General features: G+C 41.8%; 1 protein-coding gene across 3 annotated transcripts in view; it reads left to right on the plus strand.

The window, feature by feature from the left end:
• Positions 1–517: 517 nt before the first annotated feature.
• The window catches only part of LOC129818649 (PDZ and LIM domain protein 5-like), a 74430-nt gene continuing 52613 nt past the window's right edge, over positions 518–22334 (plus strand). For all 3 annotated transcript variants that reach the window (XM_055874753.1, XM_055874754.1, XM_055874756.1), the window contains exons 1-2: positions 518–626; positions 10544–10649. In XM_055874753.1, coding sequence (XP_055730728.1) covers positions 10551–10649 — 99 coding nt within the window. In that variant the 5' untranslated portion in view covers positions 518–626; positions 10544–10550. The remainder of the gene's footprint in view (positions 627–10543; positions 10650–22334) is intronic.

The following is a 22334-nucleotide window of genomic DNA, read 5'->3' on the forward strand; positions in this document are numbered from 1 at the left end:
ATAAACACTCCCTTTTCCTTTGACTCTCATCCACCCGAGGAAAAGCCTGTTCATTCTGTTCATCAAGACACATCCAGACATAATTCAAATGAAACCACATTGAAATGAATACAACTGGATATTTTATGTTTAGTCGATAACAATACACTTTACTATTAAATTCTGTATGATATTCTGATCCAATGACCTTTGACCAAGGACCTTTGGTCGATTACCTTTTTGATCATTGACCTTTTACATGACCCTTTATGTAGTATGATTGCTAGTAGGCCTATAGATAATTTGTGAAACATATCTATAGGCTAGGCACAGGCAGGCAGTAATTGAATCGTCTATACGTTTTTCTTCCTTTAAAATTGTACAGATATTCTTAACAAGTGGCTACAAATGTAACCATCTTGCAAGTAGAATTGATCAATATGATTTTTACATTCTGGAACATTGTCGCGTTTACTGAAGTAACCGGGATTGCCCGCCTACCGTGGTATGGGCCAGTCAGATGAGATAGGGCGATGCGGAAGTCATAGTTCCGTTCACTTCAGTTCAGTCTGAAACTCGTGGTAGCGGCAGAACGGTCACACGCTTTCACACCTCGACCAAACCGGCTTTGCCTCATCCACGAAAAGGTGAGCACTACAGATACAGAGGGGACAGACACATACATTGAATGGGGAAACTATTCGAAATAGATGGATAGGCAATTGTTAGGCTACTTTTATTTTTGTTTAAAGGAGATACGAGCTAGTGTGCGTAGTCACACCCACAAAACAATAGTGGTAGAGGATAATGTAGCCAAGTTTTTAATATATAGTCATAAAAAGGTTTGTTTGAAGTAATGTGTCGTTTTTATAGACAATTTTAATGGTTGATATAACATGTTATAGTTATTGAGACACTGGTGGCACATACACTAACTGTCCCACAGAGAGAGAGGAAGAGAATTGAATGTGGATTTACTTGGTGTACTATTATGTATCTCATGTGCAGTAGCCAAGTACAGCAATGTAGCCTAATACTTGGCAAGGAAAGGGAACATGTTGAGATCTGTGTGAAAAATTGTGAAAGGTATTTATTTCCTTTGCATTGTACCAGAATAGGGTGTGTAAGACAGGCATGCATTGACATGAAGTAAACGTTGTTCAATATTACACTGAACAGAGTGTGCTTTGGGTACTACCAAGGCTCAGTTATAAAAACGTTGTCATGTGTCTCTAGTCCAGTTTGCGTGACTGTTCTGTTGACATGAACTATAATTACAGGAGCTATTTTTAAATGTCTAATCAGTGAAGGTCAGGAAACTTTTGAAGCTGTTTTTTTTACATCAGGTGACAGGTGTACAGACACATTTTGTAACGATCGACAGCTATGTCTTTTTGTCATGAGCATTTATAAACAGCTTTATGCTCGACAGAGGTTAAGCTGCTGTGGAGTTGGTTTAGAGGGAGTCTGTGTCTTGCACAGCTAACATTTGTTTTGGACAAACTAATGATCTACTTCTGTTCGCTAAGTGCTGACTGGCATTTCTGAGTGGATAGTGGCTTGTTTTTCATCACCCGAGGAAAACCTCATGTCCTAAAACCGTAGAAATTAGCACAGGAACTTCTGAAGTTATGAGAACAGTTCAGTGTGGTGTACTTAGAAAATAATCCATGCATCAGCTGTGCAAACTGAACTGCAGACCTTGACCTATACTCAGATAGGCAGTGTGAAAGATTTGATCCTTGACCCACTATTGATTTGCACATTTGGAGAGGTTAGGAAGGAAGTCTGAGTTAATGGTCAGTCCCTGTTGTTTTTGCTTCCTTAGTAAGTGGCATATAATTAGTATCCACCCGATTGGATGTACTCTGAAAACATGTTGAATACCAGATGGTTAGTGCCAGATTGTCCTGTTGGTGCCGTTGGGCTTGTAATTTCCCCTGAGCCCTGGACATAGTTAGCTCAGCTCAGCCCTGGGTCACACTGGAGAAGGGTGCCTATAATGAGTACATCAGTACGTATATGTCTGAGGTTGGAGAGGCGTGTGTCCTGTTGTTCTCCAGGTGTGTGACTCCCACCTCCCTCATCTCCTTCTGTCCCTCCACCTCTACCCTCTGCTCTCCCCTCCTGGCTGCCAGTGATTCACCACCACCTGTGTTAAAGAGTCTGCCACACCTGCTCCAGGTGGGATCAGTCAGCCACATAACCAGTGGGCAAGAAGTCTGACTGAGGGAGGAGAGGGGAGGGGTGTAAGGTAGAGGTCAGGTGACATGCTGGAGCAGGTGGTGCTCTGGCCCTCAGGGTTCACCATTTACTACCCAGGCCACAGTGTGGAGGTGTGACTGGCGGCATGACTTACAGCACTGAAATATCATGTTTTGGATGACAAGGCAGTATTACTCATGAACTACTCCCCAGCAGAACATTTGTTCTCTCCCTTTTCAACTGAAATGAGTGTCCCTGTCGGATACGGATATCATTTATTGGCAATGTCTGTTTTAGAAGCTATTGTGAAACGTGGTGAATCATTGTGGTCCACATCATCCTCAACCAGTTATCTTCTGTGGTGTCTATTGATGTCCCAGGCAACTGTGCTAAACAAGTTAGCACCTGTGCACGTTCCAAAAGGAACCATGGAAGACAATACTTAGTCTGGAAGCAAAACAAATCCGACGTCACACTGACTTTATCTACCATAGTGGGTAATCTCACCTGCATAATGGGGCTAATTGACTAACTGCTCTTGCAACAGTATTATGGTCTATACACTCAATCAGTCTCATTGTGTTTTTGTGTCAACGTCAAGCTTGTGTGATGGGCAGAGGTCATGTGTACACATTAACCTGCAACATGGTTTAAAGTGCACTAGATGTACACATGGGCATGCATGGACCCATACTCACAAAGCCCTTAGTCCAACCATTTGACAGCACTTTTTCCCTTACAGAGGTGTGTGTGGTAGAGAGATGCCTGAGGTCTCTCTTAGCCAAAACTCTGACTGGCGATCTCCTTCAGAACCTCTTATTTATTCCTTCCTGGACATGAAAACTCTGAGTCTGGACTTCTGCTAGCTCACTCACTCACAATGATTTAGTTGTTCAATAATTATACTTTTGCTTATTTTCAATGGAAAGGGAATGTAAAAATGGGCAGTGTCAAAACCAATGAAATTCAACAGCGCATGAAATGCTCGACTGCACCATGCATGCCATAATGTGTCTGTGACTATTGCTATTGTTCGTTCAGGTAAAGCAACATGGAGGTGAGTTTGAGTCAGTAGGACACACTGTTAGTCCTGTCCTGTCCTGTCCTGTCCCCCCCCCCCCCCCCCCCAAAGTCCTACCGTATAGTACATTCTTGCCAGGTGGTTGACAAATGTGGCAGCACCAATCAGTCAAGCCCTCAGGGCTCCAGTGAAAGGCTCAGTCACTGGGTAGTGGTGTTGAGTTCCAACGCGTCCCTGGCCTTCCAGGGTGTGTCTCTGGCTCTGCCTGTTTCTGCTGCTCTCTCCCCAACAGGCACAGTGGCACCAGCCCAAGCAGCAGCCTACAGTACTAAGCCCTATAGACAGATCAGTCTGAAGACATGACAGCATTTACACGGTTTTACACTCGGGATTCACTTGTTGATGGATATTGCTGGTAATCACAGTACAATACCTTAATCACCTCAGTTTAGCTTAAAATTCAGAGATGAGTGGGTACACTCTTAGGAAAAAAGAAGCTTTCTAGAACCTAAAAGGGTTATTTGGCTGTCCCCTTTGAAGAGAACCCTTTGATGAACCCTTTTTGGTTTCAGGTAGAACCATTTTGAGTTCCATGTAGATCCTGTTCCACAGAAGGTTCTACATGGAACCCAAAGGAGTTCTACCTGGAACCAAAAAGGGGAAGAACTGTTTTGGAACCCTTTTTCTAAGAGTGTATGAAACCCTTTTTTCTTGTTTCTATTAAGAACACCTAATTGGCCTATCAGTCGAAATATGTTAAAGAGACCTGGCGCTGTCGATTTTTATAATGACGGGCATGAATTAAGCAATAACTTCCTCTAGATTGTTTCTCTTTTTCTTTCATATCTCTTACTCAGTTTGTATGTTTATGGGTGGTCTGTCCTCACCGTCTGTGTCTGGCCCTCTCGTCCCTGGCCCTCTAGTCCCAGCTTACAACTGGCTCATTCTTCCCCCTCCTCTCCCCTGTAACTATTCCCCAGGTCGTTGCTGTAAATGAGAATGTGTTCTCAATTGACCTGGTAAAATAACGGTAAAATAAAAAATGTGTCACTTCCTGGGTGTTTAGTAGTAGCTTGTTGTGTCAGTGAGGTGTGATGCTGCTGGCATGACTCCATATCTTTGTCCTGATCACTTTCACAAAGGACAGTTTTGATACAGGATATGGAAAGATTTGCCACAGAGAAATCTGAGATGTGATGTAAAAGTCATTATTATTGCGCGGAAAGATAATAAGCAGTATTTATTTTTAAAGTAGATTGGGCCTAAACATAGTGGAGAAAGTGTTAGATAATATTTGATCAAGAGCCAATAGTCTTCCCCTCCACCCCCTGCCCTGGCCCATGTCAAAATAGGACAGTGTTAACAACTCAGTAGTGTGTTCAGTGTAGGGAAACTTTCTCAGTTCAAAGTGTAGTTTAAATTGACAACAAACACAGCTGGATCCTCTTCTGCTTTCACGTGGGTATAGATTTTTGGCCTACCTCACAGTCCCCGCTGGTCTCGTGCCCTATGACCTACGTACCTCTCCTGCCAGTGGCCTGCTCCTGGAGAGGGCTGGATCAGAGAAGTAAATAATTAGCTCTCTCAGTTGAGTGCTATGCTATAATCCAGTCCACCTGGGCCTGTTCCACACTAACAGTCTATGGAAGACAAGAGGGTAGAGCCCGACCAAGATGTTTTCTTGGGTCTGATTCAGATTTTTTTGGGGGGGGGGTGGGAGAAGCAAAACCTACCGATACCGATTTTATACCTGCCGATATACTGTTTTACAGTGGGTAAATTAGTGTCATTTTCCCACAATGAATTCTCCTAAATTGCCATCCAAAAGAGCAGTTGTCTAATAAATATGTTTCAAATGTTGATTTCATACATTGTGACAATAATCATCATGAGAAGTGTTCAGATAGCCAATAAAAAGGTTATTGGTCGATTTACCAATATAAAGTTAAAAGGATAATATCGGCGAACTGATATTTCGTTTGGGCTCTACAAGAGAGAGAAGTTCGATGGCTAAATTACTCTATCTAGCAAGGTTTTGAGATGACATTGGTAGAATGACAAACAGTGGAAATTCATTCGATGTAAGCTAGAATTGATCATGGCTAGTTTGGGGGTTCCTCAGTAAGCTGCTAGTCTGTAATCTATTGTTGAGGAGGAATGTTTGTTTGGGTTATGCTGGATCTACATAGCACTCCACTCCACTTAACAGCAGTAGCCTTCCCAACTCACACTCTTAAAATACCGCACACTACACTCTGTGTAAGCTGATGTACACGGTGGCACACGCACACAAAGCATAAATAGGCACAGCACTGTCATGGGACTGTCCGTTTTCACCCGCTAATGATATTTCAGTTGTGGATTGATTGTTCTTTGTGACCTCAGTAGGGAAGAAACTTTTGTGAAATAAATTAAATTATTTTAATTTATCGTTGCTTTGAAGGTTATGTTGACACGTAAATGTTTTTCTGGGTTTGTTTTGTTATTATACTGAACAAAAATATAATTGAAACATGCGAGTTACAGTTCATGTAAGGAAATCAGTTAATTTAAATAAATTCATTAGGCCCTAATCTATGGATTTAACATGACTGGGCAGGGGCACAGCCATGGGTGGGCCTGGGAGGGCATAGGCCCACCCACTTGGGAGCCAGGTCCAGCCAATCAGAATGAGTTGTTCCCCACAAAAAGGCTTTATTACAGACAGAAATACTCCTAATTTTCATCAGTTATCCGGGTGACGTCCCCGCAGTAAAGAAGCCGGATGTGGAAGCCCTGGGCTGGCGTGGTTACACGTGGTCTGCGATTGTGAGGCTGGTTGGACGTTCTGACAAATTCTCTAAAGCGATGTTGGAGGCAGTTTATGGTAGAGAAATGAACATTCAATTCTCTGGCAACAGCTCCGATGGACATTCCTGCAGTCAGCAGGTCAATTGCACACTCCTTCAAAACTTGAGACATCTGTGGTATTGTGTTGTGACAAAACTTCACATTTTAGAGTGTCCCTTTATTGTCCCAGCACAAAGTGCACCTGTGTAATGATCATTCTGTTTAATCAGCTTCTTGATATGCCACACCTGTCAGGTGGATGGATTATCTTGGCAAAAGAGAACTGCTCACTAACAGGGATGTAAAGACAACATTTGAGAGAAATAAGCTTTTTGTGCGTATGGAAAATGTCCGGGAACTTTTATGTCAGCTCATGAAACAAGGGACCAGCACTTTACATGTTGCGATTTATATTTTTGTTCAGTATATATCATGGACATTTCTGTGACATTTTCTGCAGTCAGACATACCCACACATACAGTATAGGATATGTTTTTGATGTTACAGTATAAATCAGGGATGTCTAACATATGGCCCGTGGGTTGGATCAGTTTGAGTAAAAATAACATTTTTTTTTTTTAAACTTTGGGGGGGAAATATTTTTTTTTGTGGGGGAGATGAACTGAATATACTTTAAGATTACTCAAATCAAATTACATTACCGTGTAGTTTACCAATAAAATGTTCTGACGGTGATGTGGACATACTCGGTATACATATTCCAAAAGAAAGAAATGATCTCACTCCAATAAATTTGAAGAAAAGGTTAGCAAAAATAGATAAGATCTTGCTACCATGGAAAAGTCTACCTGTCTATTTGTGGAAAAATCGCCCTGATTTAAGTCTTTAGTCATATCACAGTTTACCTATTTGCTTATGGTTTTGCCTACACCTAGTGACCTGTTTAAAAAAAAATGTTATAATATTATACGAGCAAAACATATATAATTTTATTTGGAATGGCAACCCAGACAAAATTTTAAAGGGCCTATTTATATAATGAATATGAATTTAGGGCAGAAATTATTAAAGCATTAGACCCCTCACTAAAGGCATCAGTCATGCAAAAGTTAAACTTAAATCCGAACTTGTTTTCTAGCAAATTAGTAAGAATGTCTCACCCCATGTTCAATAATGGCCTTTTCTCCTTTATTCAGATTAAAACCTCTCACTTTTGGTTATTTGAAAACGAAATAATCTAAAACAAGCCATAGGAAGTTGGTTGCAATTTCAGTTTAATCCACCAGAAAAATACAGAACAAATAATACAACAGATATTGTTTTTAAACTCAAATATACTAATTAATAAAAAAATATATATTTTTTTCAATACAATTTAAAAGGTATAACTGGTGGAGTTGTCAGACATTTAACAAACATATATAGGAATGTCTGCTATAACCAAAAAAACAACTAATTGCACCATTACCACAAAATGGAATTGGAAGGGGAAAGAAAATGGTGAAATATAAAGTTTAATTTAAGGACCAAAAAATGTACAGCTGTGTCATTTTTTTTATTTTGACCTTTATTTAACTAGGTAAGTCAGTTAAGAACAAATTCTTATTTGCCTAGGAACAGTGAACTGCCTTGTTCACAGGCAGAACCACAGAATTTGACCTTGTCAGCTCGGGGATTCGATCTTGCAACCTTTCGGTTACTAGTCCAACGCTCTAACCACTAGGCCATATGAGGCAGCAGGTAGCCTGGCGGGTAGGAGTGTTGGGCCTCTAACCGAAAGGTTGCTAGATCGAATCCCCGGGCTGACAAGGTAAAAATCTTCCCCTGAGCAAGGCAGTTAACCAACTGTTCCCTGGGCGCCAAAGACTTGGATGTCGATTTAAAGCAGCCCTCCGCACCTCTCTGATTCAGAGGGGTTGGGTTAAATGTGGAAGACACTTTTCAGTTGCATGCATTCAGTTCTACAACTGACTAGGTATCCCCCTTTCCTCATATAAATGGCAAAATAGTTAGAAAGAGACTTAAAATCATAGTCAACCGATCAATAATATAATAATACTTTTAGCAAAAATGTTTCTTTTAAATTTACAATCTGTAGGAACTATGAGAATAGAAAGGTTCTGAACTTGTGAAACAGCACCCGTCTGGCCATTCTACCATAAAGGCTTGATTGGTGGAGTGCTGCTGAGATGGTTCTCCCATCTCCACAGAGGAACTCCAGAACTCTGTCAGTGACCATCGGGTTCTTGGTTACCTCTCTGACCAAGGCCCTTCTCCCCCCATTTAAGAATGATGGAGGCCACTGTGTTCTTCGGGACCTTCAATGCTGCAGACATTTTTTGGTACCCTTCCCCAGATCTGTGTCTCGGAGCTCTATCGACAATTCCCTTAATCTAATGGTTTGGTTTTTGCTCTGACATGCACTGTCATCTGTGGGACCTTATATAGGCAGGTGTGTGCCTTTCCAAATCATGTCCAATCAATTTAATTTACCTCAGGTGGACTCCAATCAAGTTGTAGAAACATCTCAAGGACGATCAATGGAAACAGGATGCACCTGAGCTCAATTTCGAGTCTCATAGCAAAGGGTCTGAATACTTATGTAAATAAGATTTTTCAGTTTTTTAATGAATTAGCAAAGACTTCTAAACCTGTTTTCGCTTTGTCATTGTGTGTAGATTGCTGAGGATTTTTTTTAAATGTAATTTATTTTAGAATAAGGCTGTAACGTATTAAAATGTGGGAAAAGTCAAAGGGTCTCACTACTTAACCAAAGGCACTGCAACTATTGTAAAATAGATTGTGTACGTAAAATGTATGTAGTTTGTGTAAGCTGGAAGTAGAAGCTTAAGTGTTCATTAGTTTACTCCAATTATGGGAGGGGTGGTAGGGTTAGTGGAAATTAATAAAGGAAAATATATTTTTAAAAGGTGTGTGTGCGTACACAAATATATGGGGGATTGGAAATGATGCAGACTATATTGATGGTTGTTCCAGTCTGCAGTATTGAAGTTGGTCTGCCCCACCAACAAAACAAAATCTAAACTGTGTAGAAATGATAATGGACCTACATTCATACAGTCTTGACGGTGTCCAGCTCCATAATATTTTCTTTGCAAACTGACGGCAAGGAAATATAAAATAAATTCTGTGCTGCCCTCCGGACCTCGTTGAAGACCGAATGCAGCCCCTGGTGCAACATTTGTTTGACACCCCTGGTATAAAAAGTGCTGATCCATCTTTTGTCTAACATAAATAAAACTTGAATGTGTCTGTCTCTCACAGAGAAAATATTCTTCACTTCTCTGAATAGCCGTGTTGATTCTGGTTAAGCTGCTGCATCAAAAGACAGACCCATGTCAAAACGTTCATATCCACTGTCTCTGCAGATGGTTCGAAAGAAGAGGTTTAAAATGTCAACCCCCTGTGTAGATCAGATTTATATCGCCATGTGTTATCGTTAAATAAAAATGTAACTGACTAATAACAATACTGTAATAAAATAAGCCCTAACTTGTAGCCCATCTGGCTTCCATGGAAACGGCTGAGTCAAGCATTATGGGACACTGCAGGTATTTGGAGCTTGGCAGTTTTTTGTGTTATAGTACTCCTTTTTGGTGACCAGCTGAGACTCGTGGGTTTGCTCACATTTTATGTTTTTCATTCAATATTAACAGATGCATCCAGATTTCTCTATTGAGGTTTATGTCAAATGTAAGTGATTTGCTTATTTTTACATGTTATAAAATTATGCTGCTTTAAAAGTTGCTACACTTCTTATCCCACTCAAAAGACAAATAGGATCAAATGCCCTATGAAAGATTTTGAGATTTTCACTCTAGGGAGAGAGCCCTTCTTTGTTTATGCCCATTCAGCATCGTTCACACCCTCTCAAGCTATAGCCCCAACCCATCCATGTGAGTAAGCATGGCATTGTCCTCCAGAAAGCAGTCTCCACTTAAACCCAGCTAAATACAGGGCAGCAATGTTTTCGAGTTGCCGCAACACTTTTTCAGTTGTGCATAGCAAAACTGTATCTTTCCAAATATCCGGGGTAGCAAAGATCTACTGTATATACTGAATAGGGAGAATGGCTTTCTGTTATTATAGAAGCCTGTGACATGACATACCAAACAGGACTCATCTCTCATCATGTCCAACCAAATCCATTATCTCAGCCAATCATGACTAGCCATGAAGAATTCTGTCTTTCTCCCTGTATAGCTCAGTGCTTTCTCCATTGGCTAAACTCCAAATAAAAATGTGTGTTCATAATTACAGATCCCATACATGTTTAATTAAGGCACATGAAAGTGCACATGTTCAAGAAGATATTGAAAAAAAAAAAAAAAAAAATATATATATATATATATATATATATATATATATATATTTAAATGGCCCTACTGTGAAGTAGGAACCAGCCTCAGATCCTGTAAACAGTCACACATTGCAGATGGGAAAACTTTTGGAGTGCTGTGTCTTCTGTATAACCCATAAAGGTCCTGATTTTATTCATGTTTTAGCAGCTTTGTTTTTGTTTGCAGGATAATCATGAGCAGCAACTACAGTGTCTCCCTGGTTGGCCCCGCCCCCTGGGGCTTCAGACTGCAGGGAGGAAAGGACTTCTGTCTGCCCCTCACTATCTCACGGGTGAGTTTCTCTCTCTTTTATTTATATTTTGTTGGGGGGGGGGGGGGGGGGGTGACAGAACCTGTGTGTATATCCGTTCAAAAGTTTGAGGTCACTTAGAAATGTCCTTGTTTTTGAAAGAAAAGCAAAAAAAAGTGTCCATTTTTAAATTGATCAGAAATACAGTGTAGACATTGCTAAGGTTGTAAATGACTATTGTAACTGGAATTGGCTGATTTAAAAAAAAAAAAAAAAAAAAAATTTTGAATATCTACGTAGGCGTACAGAGGCCCGTTATCAGCAACCATCACTCCTGTGTTCCAATGGCACAGTGGGTTAGCTAATCCAAGTTTATAATTTAAAACGCTAATTGATGATTACAAAACCCTTTTGCAATTATGTTAGCAGCGCTGAAAACTATTCTGATTTTTAAAGAAGCAATAAAACTGGGCATCTTTAGACTAGTTGAGTATCTGGAGCATCAGCATTTGTGGGTTCAATTACAGGCCCAAAAGGACCAGAAACAAAGAACTTTCTTCTGAAACTCGTCAGTCTATTTTTGTTCTGAGAAATGAAGGCTATTCCATGCGAGAAATTGCCAAGAAACTGAAGATCTCGTGCAATGCTGTGTACTACTCCCTTCACAGAACAGCGCAAACTGGCTCTAACCAGAATAGAAAGAGGAATGGGAGGCTCCGGTGCACAACTGAGCAAGAGGGCATGTACATTATAGTTTCTAATTTGAGAAACGGACGCCTCACAAGTCTTCAACTTCCAGCTTTATTAAATAGTAACTTTAAAACACCAGTCTCAACGTCAGCAGTGAAGAGGCGACTCCGGGATGCTGCTGCCCCCCCCCCCCCAAAAAAAACACATCACACCCACTTGGGGCTCTAACGTGCGAGAACATATTTTACTGTGCGACCAGGAGTTTTTATTTTGGAAGCACTGTGTGATAAGGTTGCACTGTACTGTTGTTTCAGTGACCAAGAGAAACAAGTGAGTACAGATCCGTTAGCATTATGGTTGAACCATTACTGCAGTAAATGGCTTACTTCTAGTCCAACCAGGTCAAAAGATCTAACCCATATTACCAGCACGTCATTTTTATCTGCCGCGACTGCATTTTACATTCATAAAGCAATGTCGTGGGTCGTTCTAAAACTACTCACGCGTCGTTAATCATTTGTTTACACTTTGTTCAGTCATGTTACCTCATTGGCTAGCTAGCTAACAACCTGGTAACTTTAGCAGTGTATCCAAACATTTGGGGACACAGAAAGGAAAAGGGATAGCTTCTTCAGAAGATCAATGATTACATAAATAAATGATTGACTTATCTCTTGCTCATCACAAACCTGACATTTTTAAAGAGACAGTGTACACTTTATGTAATGCATCTCAATTGAAAAATAGTGTTTAGTATTTTAAAAATAGTATTTTTATGTATGTAATGTAGAAACCTAATGTTCCACAAATGTCATTTCAATGAAAGGTATTCATATCAGAGTTAGCTTTTATAATAAAGTAATGCATTAAGTGTTACATATTAGTTTTTAGGGCACATAATTCATATAGGCCCAATATAGGCTGTTGAAAATCTTATTTCCTGGTGCTCCTAACTTTTGTTAAGTTGGGAGCACCAGCACTACCAATTTCTTTTTTTAAATTTAGAGCCCTGCACAAGCTCACACTCAGACAAGTGTCCTCTCAGCCACGACACTCACCTCACAGGAATGGCATTAATGCTCACTATGCCATCTGGCTCCAGAGTGATGAAAGAGCCTGTGCCATAGATCCAGTATGTGCCACTCACTGCTGCTTTCAACCACACAACCTCTCTTCTGACAGCTTTAACTGCAAAGACCCCTCTGACATTTTAATGGCCTCTAAATCTCCCGCTGTATCTTTGTGCCTCATGCCATTTTTATCTGACATATCCAAATAGCAACCACCGTATTCACATATTTCTAGAACTTTCCACAATTTCTGTGAAAAGTATATACTTTGCTCTTCCAATCTGTGTGCCATTTGATATTCTGTCAGTCTGAGATAGTGCTGGCTCTTAACTCTGTGTCTCTAGCTCTGGCTTTGTACACAGTAGGGCCGTCTTCCTTGTCACAGGGCAATAGATGAATCTGTCTACGAATGCCAGAGACTCCTCTCAGTTCTCTGGGACCCTGCGAAGAAGCAGTGGTTGTGTAATATCTGTCTGGGGCACCGTAGGTTAGGCTGATGTCTGACACTGGCTGGGTTCTGCTGGGTCTGGCCTGGTCTGGGGCTCGGCTGAGGGGCCTGGTCTGGGGCTCGGCTGAGGGGCCTGGTCTGGGGCTCGGCTGAGGGGCCTGGTCTGGGGCTCGGCTGAGGGGCCTGGTCTGGGGCTCGGCTGAGGGGCCTGGTCTGGGGCTCGGCTGAGGGGCCTGGTCTGGGGCTCAGCTGAGGGGCCTGGTCTGGGGCTCGGCTGAGGGGCCTGGTCTGGGGCTCGGCTGAGGGGCCTGGTCTGGGGCTCGGCTGAGGGGCCTGGTCTGGGGCTCGGCTGAGGGGCCTGGTCTGGGGCTCGGCTGAGGGGCCTGGTCTGGGGCTCGGCTGAGGGGCCTGGTCTGGGGCTCGGCTGAGGGGCCTGGTCTGGGGCTCGGCTGAGGGGCCTGGTCTGGGGCTCGGCTGAGGGGCCTGGTCTGGGGCTCGGCTGAGGGGCCTGGTCTGGGGCTCGGCTGAGGGGCCTGGTCTGGGGCTCGGCTGAGGGGCCTGGTCTGGGGCTCGGCTGAGGGGCCTGGGATAGGAGAGGATCAGTACGGCGGCAGGTAGTTTTTCATATCGTCATACTGTCCTTTTCTCATCACGGTATTTATTACTGTCTTCATACACCAGGGGGCGCTAAAAACAAAAGCCCATTGGTGTCTATTACCAGAATGCTAACAAAAGTAGCACAAACTAATAGCGAATTTTTATAGAGGCTGCTAGATAAACATGCTAATGAGTTCAAATGAAAATAAACAAATGGCGAAGATGGTAAACCCAGCTCATAAAGTTATACAAGTATAGGTAGTAGCTACCTAATGTAATTTTTTTGAGTTGACATTTACAAGCAAATGTGAAAGAGACTAATATAATAGAGTTCTGACTCATGCTTATTTGAAGGAAGAACAGTACTAGCTATGGAGCAGCATGTGTCCACTCTGTGTGGATCTGTGTGCAGCTGTACAAATAACCCTTCCAAAGAGCTTTGACTTCTCAAACGCGGCTCCCGAGTGGTGCAGCGTTCCAAGGCACTGCATCTCAGTACAAGAGGCGTCACTACAGTTCCTGGTTCGATTGGTTCGGGTTTGACCAGGGGTAGAGTGTCTTTGTAAATATTAATTTGTTCTTAACTGACTTGCCTAGTTAAATAAAGGTTAAAGAAAAATAACTTAAAGAAAGAAACTATATATAAACTATATGATGCCCAGTCTCCTTGTTAATTCAACCACTTACTTAGCCAACTAGCAAGTTAAATCAAATACACCAGCTCCTGCTTTCTTCCGTGCTATTTACCAACCCATGATGACTCAACAGTTCTGGGGAACTACTGTAAGATTCATAATGTGACGGGTGAAATGAAAATCCCAATCCGCTTTATCTCCTAATGTATTGCACAAGTTGAATGCAGGTATTAAAAAGTACCTACAAATATTTATTGAAAAACTTCAAAGAAATCGTTTTGACGGTATTGAAAAACCATCCCGTGGCTTTTTCTAAATACCCCCTTATATGGTATATACGGTATACCGCCCAAGCCTAGTGGCAGGCCTGCTGTGTGAAGAATGGCTCTGCTGCTGATAAATGGTCCTGAATCACCACAGGTACACACTGTTTGTGTTGCTGCTGTGAAAAGGAGGAGGATGGGACTCTCACTAACACTGATTATCTCTTGATAGTGACTATGCTTGGCTAATAGACAAGCCAATCTCATCAGTGTAGGACTCCAGTTATCCATTTTATACTGCTATTAAATTGGTGAATGTCTGTTGAAGTGCCTTTGTCAATAGCAAAGCAGTATTTTGCTCTTGTACAGTATTTGCTCAGTCCCTCAGCCTTGCTCCCAGTTCTGATGATCGAGACAGTTTTCTGTAGCTCCATGTTTGTTTAGGAGATCTGCACTTCCCTGTTTTTAAAAGTGATGCTGGGGCTAGTTTTCTTATTTCCTCAGTGGAAGGAATCCTAGTATAGATGTAAAACTAAATGTGGTTGTAGCCATGTTTATCAGTTTCAGACCTATCTGGACATGCAACTGCTAAAATGACCGTTGAACAACTTTAGAAATGCAATATTCTGTTTTCAGAAAGTTGAATTTGGTATATAAGGACGAATCACAAATCCCCATAATATCCCTATATTTATAGTAAGACTCAGCAGTAAAGGGATGATATCTGAGTCACAAATTTAGATTTGTTTATGGAATTTTCAGTGCTTGAGCGCTTTTAAATATTTATTCCAGCACACATTTGAATAAATCAAGTGGGAAGAAATCCTCTGAGAAGGTGTCTGGCCAAGTTACATATGACCTCAAAGATTGATACACACTCAAATCTAAAATGTCAGCTTTGAGCTTGGTGGTTTGGCAGCATTGGGTTAATCTTACTTTGGGAATTGTCCAAGTGTCTTAGGATACTGCTTTGTGCAAACCAAAGTCTGAACCGAGCGTCTGAATATGAAAACCGATAAATCATCCACTTCACAGACAATTCCAAAAATATACATCAAATTAAGTTATATGCCCCGTAGCGAATGTATGGCTGGGTCTATTGGGCATGCATTTCTCAGACAGAATTTATATACTGATATAGATTTCCTAAAGCTGGAATCCATAGCAGGATATTACAAAAAACAAAGACGTTACTTCAAACAAGAACATTTTTTTTCCCCCCCTCGGACATCAATACACCAGCAGAGCATGTACTACACATTTCCTTTATTACGTTGCGGGATGCTAATCTACTCTGTAAAAAAAACAAAGATAACAAATGCAACTGGTGGATCTGTTTCCCCTTTTGTGGATATCTGCTTTAAAGGTAATGCCAATCCATAAAGAAATTGAACCACAGTAAATTATTTCATTACTCTGAGAAGCACATTGTGTGAGATTCATTTTGTTTTGAGGGAAATACAGACTGTACTGTATGTTTACATCTTGAGGCATTTTGCATTATGGTATACATACAGTGCTGTGGGAATAGACAGATCCATTGTAGAGAATTGAAGAGGCTATAATCACAGGAGGGGGGGGGGGGGGGGGGGGGATATATACACTGTATTTCTCAGTGTCTGTAAAAGGCTTTGTTTTCACCCATGGCCCAAACCACACACCTACTAGCCCTGTAGCTGTGTTTTGCTGGCTGGGGTGGCTCAGTTGTCAGCATCAGTAGGCCCAGTGGAAACTGTCTGTACTGTTCTGCTCTCTGCACATGGCAGGAGATAACGTGAGGACAGTTATGGAAAACATGACTCTGTTTCCACCCAGGGGGTACTGAACAACAACCTGCTCCGCCACAATCAACAAACTCAATTACCCAGAAAACACCATACTATAGCTCATATCTACACCTCAAGTACACACCATATGTTATGCTTCTCCCTTCGCAGACTCTTTAAATAAATAAAAAATGTTTTATGTGCACTCTAGATATAAACTATATTTACTTTAGATGCTGTAAACTGTCTGAAGTCTTTACAAGGCATCAGGGAGGTCAATATCGGTCACATGTCTCAGCTGAGAGGCTGACCGGCTGAGCGGTCTCCCTGATAGGCCTTAAGTGGGACCTGAGACTGGCTGCTCTCCTTCTCTTCTCCTGGGGTATTTATAGGCTTATAAACGTTTACCGAGGGCAGTTCTCACTGCTCGTGTTAACACACAGCGTCCTGACATGTCTAACACAATGTCCATGGCACGCTGAGTGCTAGCTAGCTGCCCAGCTGGCCCCAGTCATTTTAAGTGGTGTGGTGGGTGGCAGCGGTGCTTCCTGTGAAGTAGCCTCTGGACCTGGTCTCCCTGCCCTGTGTCATCTAGGCCAGTCCAGGGACACGTGGAAGGACACGGTCAGTCAGTCAGTCAGCTCAGTGACGCACCAGAGCTGCAGAGCGCCCACCACAGCACAGCCTTCTGGGAGGAAGAGGAGGTTATTTATACCCACCACATTTATGCAGGGGAGCGAGAGGGGGGAGAGTGAGAGGGGGGGAGAGAGGGGAAGACTGCTCTGGCGTGAAAGAGAAAGGGAGCGTAGGAGAGGCCGACCCGGCTCTAATAGTCTGGCTAAAAGTTGAATCACATAGGGGAAAGACGGAGTAGTCTCTGAGAGGAAGAGGCGAAGCGAGAGGATTCACTCAGCCCAAAATCTGTCCGCTTGAGATGAGCTTTTTATTTTATGGAGGTCTATGAGAGAGTGTTGAATTACGCAAGGCTTATTTGATTGAATATATGTTTTGTAACATTTAGGCTATTACAAATGTTTAGTATAAGTTATGCTACTTGTCAAATTGATAAACATACCTTATTTGCATAAGTATTCACACCCTTCACTATGAGACTTGAAATTTGAGCTCCGATGCATCCTGCTTTCATTGATCATCCTTGAGATGTTTCTACAACTTGATTGGAATCCACCTGTGGTAAATTCAATTGATTTGACATGATTTGGAAAGGCACACACCTTTCTACATAAGGTCCCACAGAGCAAAAACCAAGCCATGATGTCAAAGGAATTGTCCGTAGCGGTTCGAGACAGGATTGTGTCGAGACATAGATCTGGGGAAGGGTACCAAAAAAGGTCTGCAGCATTGAAGGTCCCCAAGAACACATTGGCCTCCATCATTCTTAAATGGAAGAAGTTTGGAACTGCCAAGACTCTTCCTAGAGCTGGCTGTCCGGCCAAACTGCGCAATCGGGGAAAAGGGCATTGGTCAGGGAGGTGACCAAGAACCCTATGGTCACTCTGACAGAGCTCTAGAGTTACTCTGTGGAGATGGGAGAACCTTCCAGAAGGACAACCATCTCTGCAGCTCTCCACCAATCAGGCCTTTTATGATAGGGTGGTCAGATGGAAGGCAATCCTCAGTAGGCTGGGTTTCTGTACAGCACTTTGTGACATCAGCTGATGTAAGAAGGGCTTTATAAATACATTTGATTTGATGACAGCCCACTTGGAGTTTGCCAAAAGGCACCGAAAGACTCTCAGACCACGAGAAACAAGATTCTCTGGTCCGATGAATGCCAAGTGTCAGATCTGTAGGAAACCTGGCACCATACCTACGGTGAAGCATGGTGGTGGCAACCTCATGCTGTGGGGATGTTTTTCAGGACTGGGAGACTAGTCAGGATCAAGGCAAAGATGAACAGCGCAAAGTATAGAGAGATCCTTGATGAAAACCTGCTTCAGAGCACTCAGGACCTCAGACTGGAGCGAAGGTTCACCTTCCAACAGAACAACGACTAAGCACACAGTCAAGATGATTCAGGAGTGGCTTCGGGGAAAGTCTCAATATCCTTGAGTGGCCTAGTCAGTTCCCGGACTTGAACCCTATCGAACATCTCTGGAGTGAGCTGAAAATAGCTGTGCATCAACAGTCCCCATCCGAACGGTCCGAGCTTGAGAGGATCTGCAGAGAAGAATGGGAGAAACTCCCCAAATACAGATGTGCCAAACTTGTAGCATCATACCCAAGAATAATCGAGGCTGTAATCACTGCCAAAGTTGCTTCAACAAAGTACTGAGTAAAGGATCTGAATACTTATGTAAATGTCATTTTCATTTATTTATTTTTTAATAAATTATAAAGGTTTCCAAAAACCTGTTTTTGCTTTGTCATTATGGGGTATTGTGTGAGCGTAATTTTAGAATAAAGCTGTAACTAAATGTGATAAAAGTAATGGGGTCTGAATACTTTCCGACGGCACTGTATGCTGCAACTGTCGATATGCAGTTAATTCTACTGTCTGCAGTTATGCCACTGTTGATGTCATTGTTCTTTCCTGTTATTATGGGATCAAGGATTTCACAACCTACAATAGGCTAAATATGGTTTGTGGAAGTCTGACTTTTTATGTGTTTTGGAGGAGGCATGTCATGCAGGCAATACATGGGGGAGAAATACAATTTTCATAGTTCCAGAGATTTCTTTTTAACAACCATCCATTTGAAAATAAGTTGTTTTGAATTCTGCTGCATCTCCAGTATTGAATCTCCCAGAGACTCCAAGAGAAACATTTCTTTTTGATCTTGGCATGTGGACGTAGTGGAATGTTACTGTTTTAATAAATACGAAACAGACTCTCCTTCCTTACTCCATTAACCACAGTGGGCTTGGCAGTTGAATGTTAGAAATAAAGTGCCTTATTTGTTACCTGGCTTACACACTAGAACCAGGTATTCTGTGTTTTCAGTGAAAACAATGTCTGATTTATGCTTTAGAGCCATGAAACCAGAACATGTTGTCTACTACAGTAAAGATAAAGTATGCCTCTGAAACACTACATCATTCATACTGTTTCAGTGTCAAAACCAGTGTTACAGAGCTGTGAATGCCAATAAAATCACCAAGTTCAGGCACTGTGAAATATGTCTTTTTTTTCTACTTCTGTGGGCCATTTATTATGTTAGCTTTTCCACAGGCTGTAAAAGTGGACCTCTTGTGACCGTCATTACCGTGACAAAGACTTGTTATGAGTCACTGGTGGTCAAAACAACACTGCACGATCGGTGAGCGAAGCGTCAAACTGCTCTGTCATTTTTCCAGCGTGTCCAGTGAACACTTCGTTGGTCAGACACTGACATTTCTGGGGCATATTTCTCCCATCACATGTCCAGCAGAGACACAGCGATGGCATCATGTCATGTTTCCAGCCTTGCTTCCAGACGTTATGATCAGGAGGAAAGGGCCCTGGGCTGTATGTGCTGGTCCACACTCAGTCCACTGACTGAAAATCCCATTCTGACAAAGAGCAGCGGCAGGCGCCAACATCCGCAGCTTGAGACTGCTGCTGTTTCTCTTGGAACGCTGGTGTTAAGTTGATACATAACATCCGTGTTCCAAACTCTGTAGGAGGGAGACGGCTTTCCTTTTGTGTCCCACAGCTGAAGATGGGTTTTTACTCAGACAGTGGCGTGTATTAGGGAAAGAAAGGCTTGATGATGATGATGATTGGTTTAGCTGTCTTGGTATCCTCCTTATGTTGGCGTTCTTCCTTAGAAGCAAAGGGAAAAACTCCCTTTGATACATCCCACTCTTATTCGATGGGGACCAGAGCATGTGAGCAGAGTTGGGGGCTTGCTCACCGCTTCGACGCTCCTTGTGCCTTCCTACCGCTCTGCTAAAAACCGCTCAGCGCTCACAAGGAGAAGAGAACCTGCCGCTCCAAATTCACTCCGTTTGAATTAAAATCCCAATTTAACCGACACCTATCTATTTTTGTGACTACCTGGACCTACCAAATGGTTTTTAAGTATTGAAAGCAAACCACATGGATTTGAAGGGAAAGTATTTGAATAAACATGAAATGGTGAATGTAAGAAGCGAACATAAATTCAAACAGGCTACATGTCATATTAAACAGGATATAAACACTAAATAGGTCAGGAGCCAGACAGGGAGCCTAATATGGAACAAACATGAATTATTCAGGCTATATTATTTCAAGGCTATAGCCTGCAAAAAATGCACTCGCGAATGTGTCACAATGTGACTCAATAGGTTGGTAAGGACGTAAAGCTCTCAACATTTAAACAACGTTTTGTATTACATTATTATAGTCTATAAATTGTGCATATAGGCTGACTTAGAATTAAATACAAATTAAACAAACTGACTTAGTGCCTTTTTTAAAATCATTTTTAGAAACACGAAGTTTGGCCAGTCTGGTTTCAGGCTCATGCGATGATGTCTGGAGAGCCGGTCAGCAGCAGAGAATATCCTCTCCACACCTGCAGAGCCACTGGGGATGCTGAACACCCTTTTGCCCACTCTTGCCAGGCTGGGCAGACATGTTTTTTTCTTTTTCTATAGGAAGACCTAAAGGTTTTTCGGCAAAATAACACAATCAAAACGGAAAGCTCCTTGAACGTAGGAATATGCCAGGCCTATTGGGCCAAAACTAATTATGGCCTATTCTATAGATAATTCAACGAAACGTTTAAGATTCTTTTTTTGATAAGTGTTTCATTGTAGCGACGTATCTATCTACCCACCTCGTTCCTTCCTTTTAGCATGTGCACGTAGCATGCTTTTGGGATACCTATCTTTTTCAAATTCCACAATGATTCTTCAGTTATGGACACTACATCACCGCACTCCCTCTCTTGGTCCTCATCTTTGTAAGTCACCTTGATTAAGCACCTGTGTGTTTTATCAGTTTATCAGTTTCAGAAAATATTTTGTGAACTGTGACAGTAGCTCAAGCAAGGAGCTATATTAGCACACAAGTAGACTACAAATGTATGCTGGGGCAGGCATGCCCTGAGCTCGTGAAGTGAGCGCTACTGGAGTGAAAATTGGAGTGGGCGAGAAGGAGATCTCTCTCCATGCTCCAGTCAAACTGGGCACACTCCAGCTTCGCTCACATACTCTGATGGGGACCCAGTCAGAACCTTCTGTTCAACATACTGCTGCTGCCATCCAGGCTTTCTCTTTTTAGCATAGATGAAACGTATAGGTTTGCATTAGTATACTTTAGTATTAGTATACACATTAAAACTCCCAATGCAAAGTTACAACTCTCTTTTGTTTTTACTTAAAACTGATCAGAATGCCAAAGTCATGCTGGAAAAAAAACCATTTGTGGGGTGTGACGTTATATGGAGGACCCGGCAAGCCAGCTTATTCCCTATAACTCCAACAAGAAATAACATCAAATTGTACCAAATCATTTGCACTCATGACCACTGGTTTCAATTCCATTTTCAGCCAATTTACATGCAAATACTTTGAATTTTTTGTTACCAACCAGATTGCAAGGTTGCTAGCCAACTAGCCTGCATAACTTTATACCTACCAGCCTGCAAACGTTACGTTATCACTGCGTGAGTCAGTTGCTATCAACACCTAGCTTACAGCTACATTAAAGTAAACCAATGTTTTGGAAATGCATAACTTCTTATGGCTGAGATCCCGTTAACGGGATCGACTTGGCGCCCTGCACTTTCACTGGCTGTTGTCAAATTCAAAGAAATCTCATAATAAAAATTCCTCAAACATACAAGTATTTTACACCATTTTAAAGAAACTTGTTGTAAATAAAGCCACAGTGTCCGATTTCAAAAAGGCTTTACGATGAAAGCACACCAAACGATTATGTTAGGTCTGCACCTAGTCACAGAAAAACAGCCATTTTTCCAGCCAAAGAGAGGAGTCGCAGAAATAGAGAAAATGAATCACTTACCTTTGATCTTCATCAGATGACACTCATAGGACTTCATGTTACACAATACATGTATGTTTTGTTCGATAAAGTTCATATTTATATCCAAAAATCTTAGTTTACATTGACGCATTATGTTCAGTAATGTTTTGCCTCCAAACATCAGGTGATTCTGCAGAGAGCCACATCACTTTACAGAAATACTCATAATAAACATTGATAAAATATACAAGTATTATACATAAAACTTCAGAAACTTCTCCTTAATGCAACTGCTGTGATTTCAGATTTCAAAAAAACTTTACTGAAAAAGCACACCATGC

This window comes from Salvelinus fontinalis, chromosome 21 (genome assembly GCF_029448725.1).
Source record: "Salvelinus fontinalis isolate EN_2023a chromosome 21, ASM2944872v1, whole genome shotgun sequence".
Lineage (NCBI taxonomy): Eukaryota > Metazoa > Chordata > Actinopteri > Salmoniformes > Salmonidae > Salvelinus > Salvelinus fontinalis.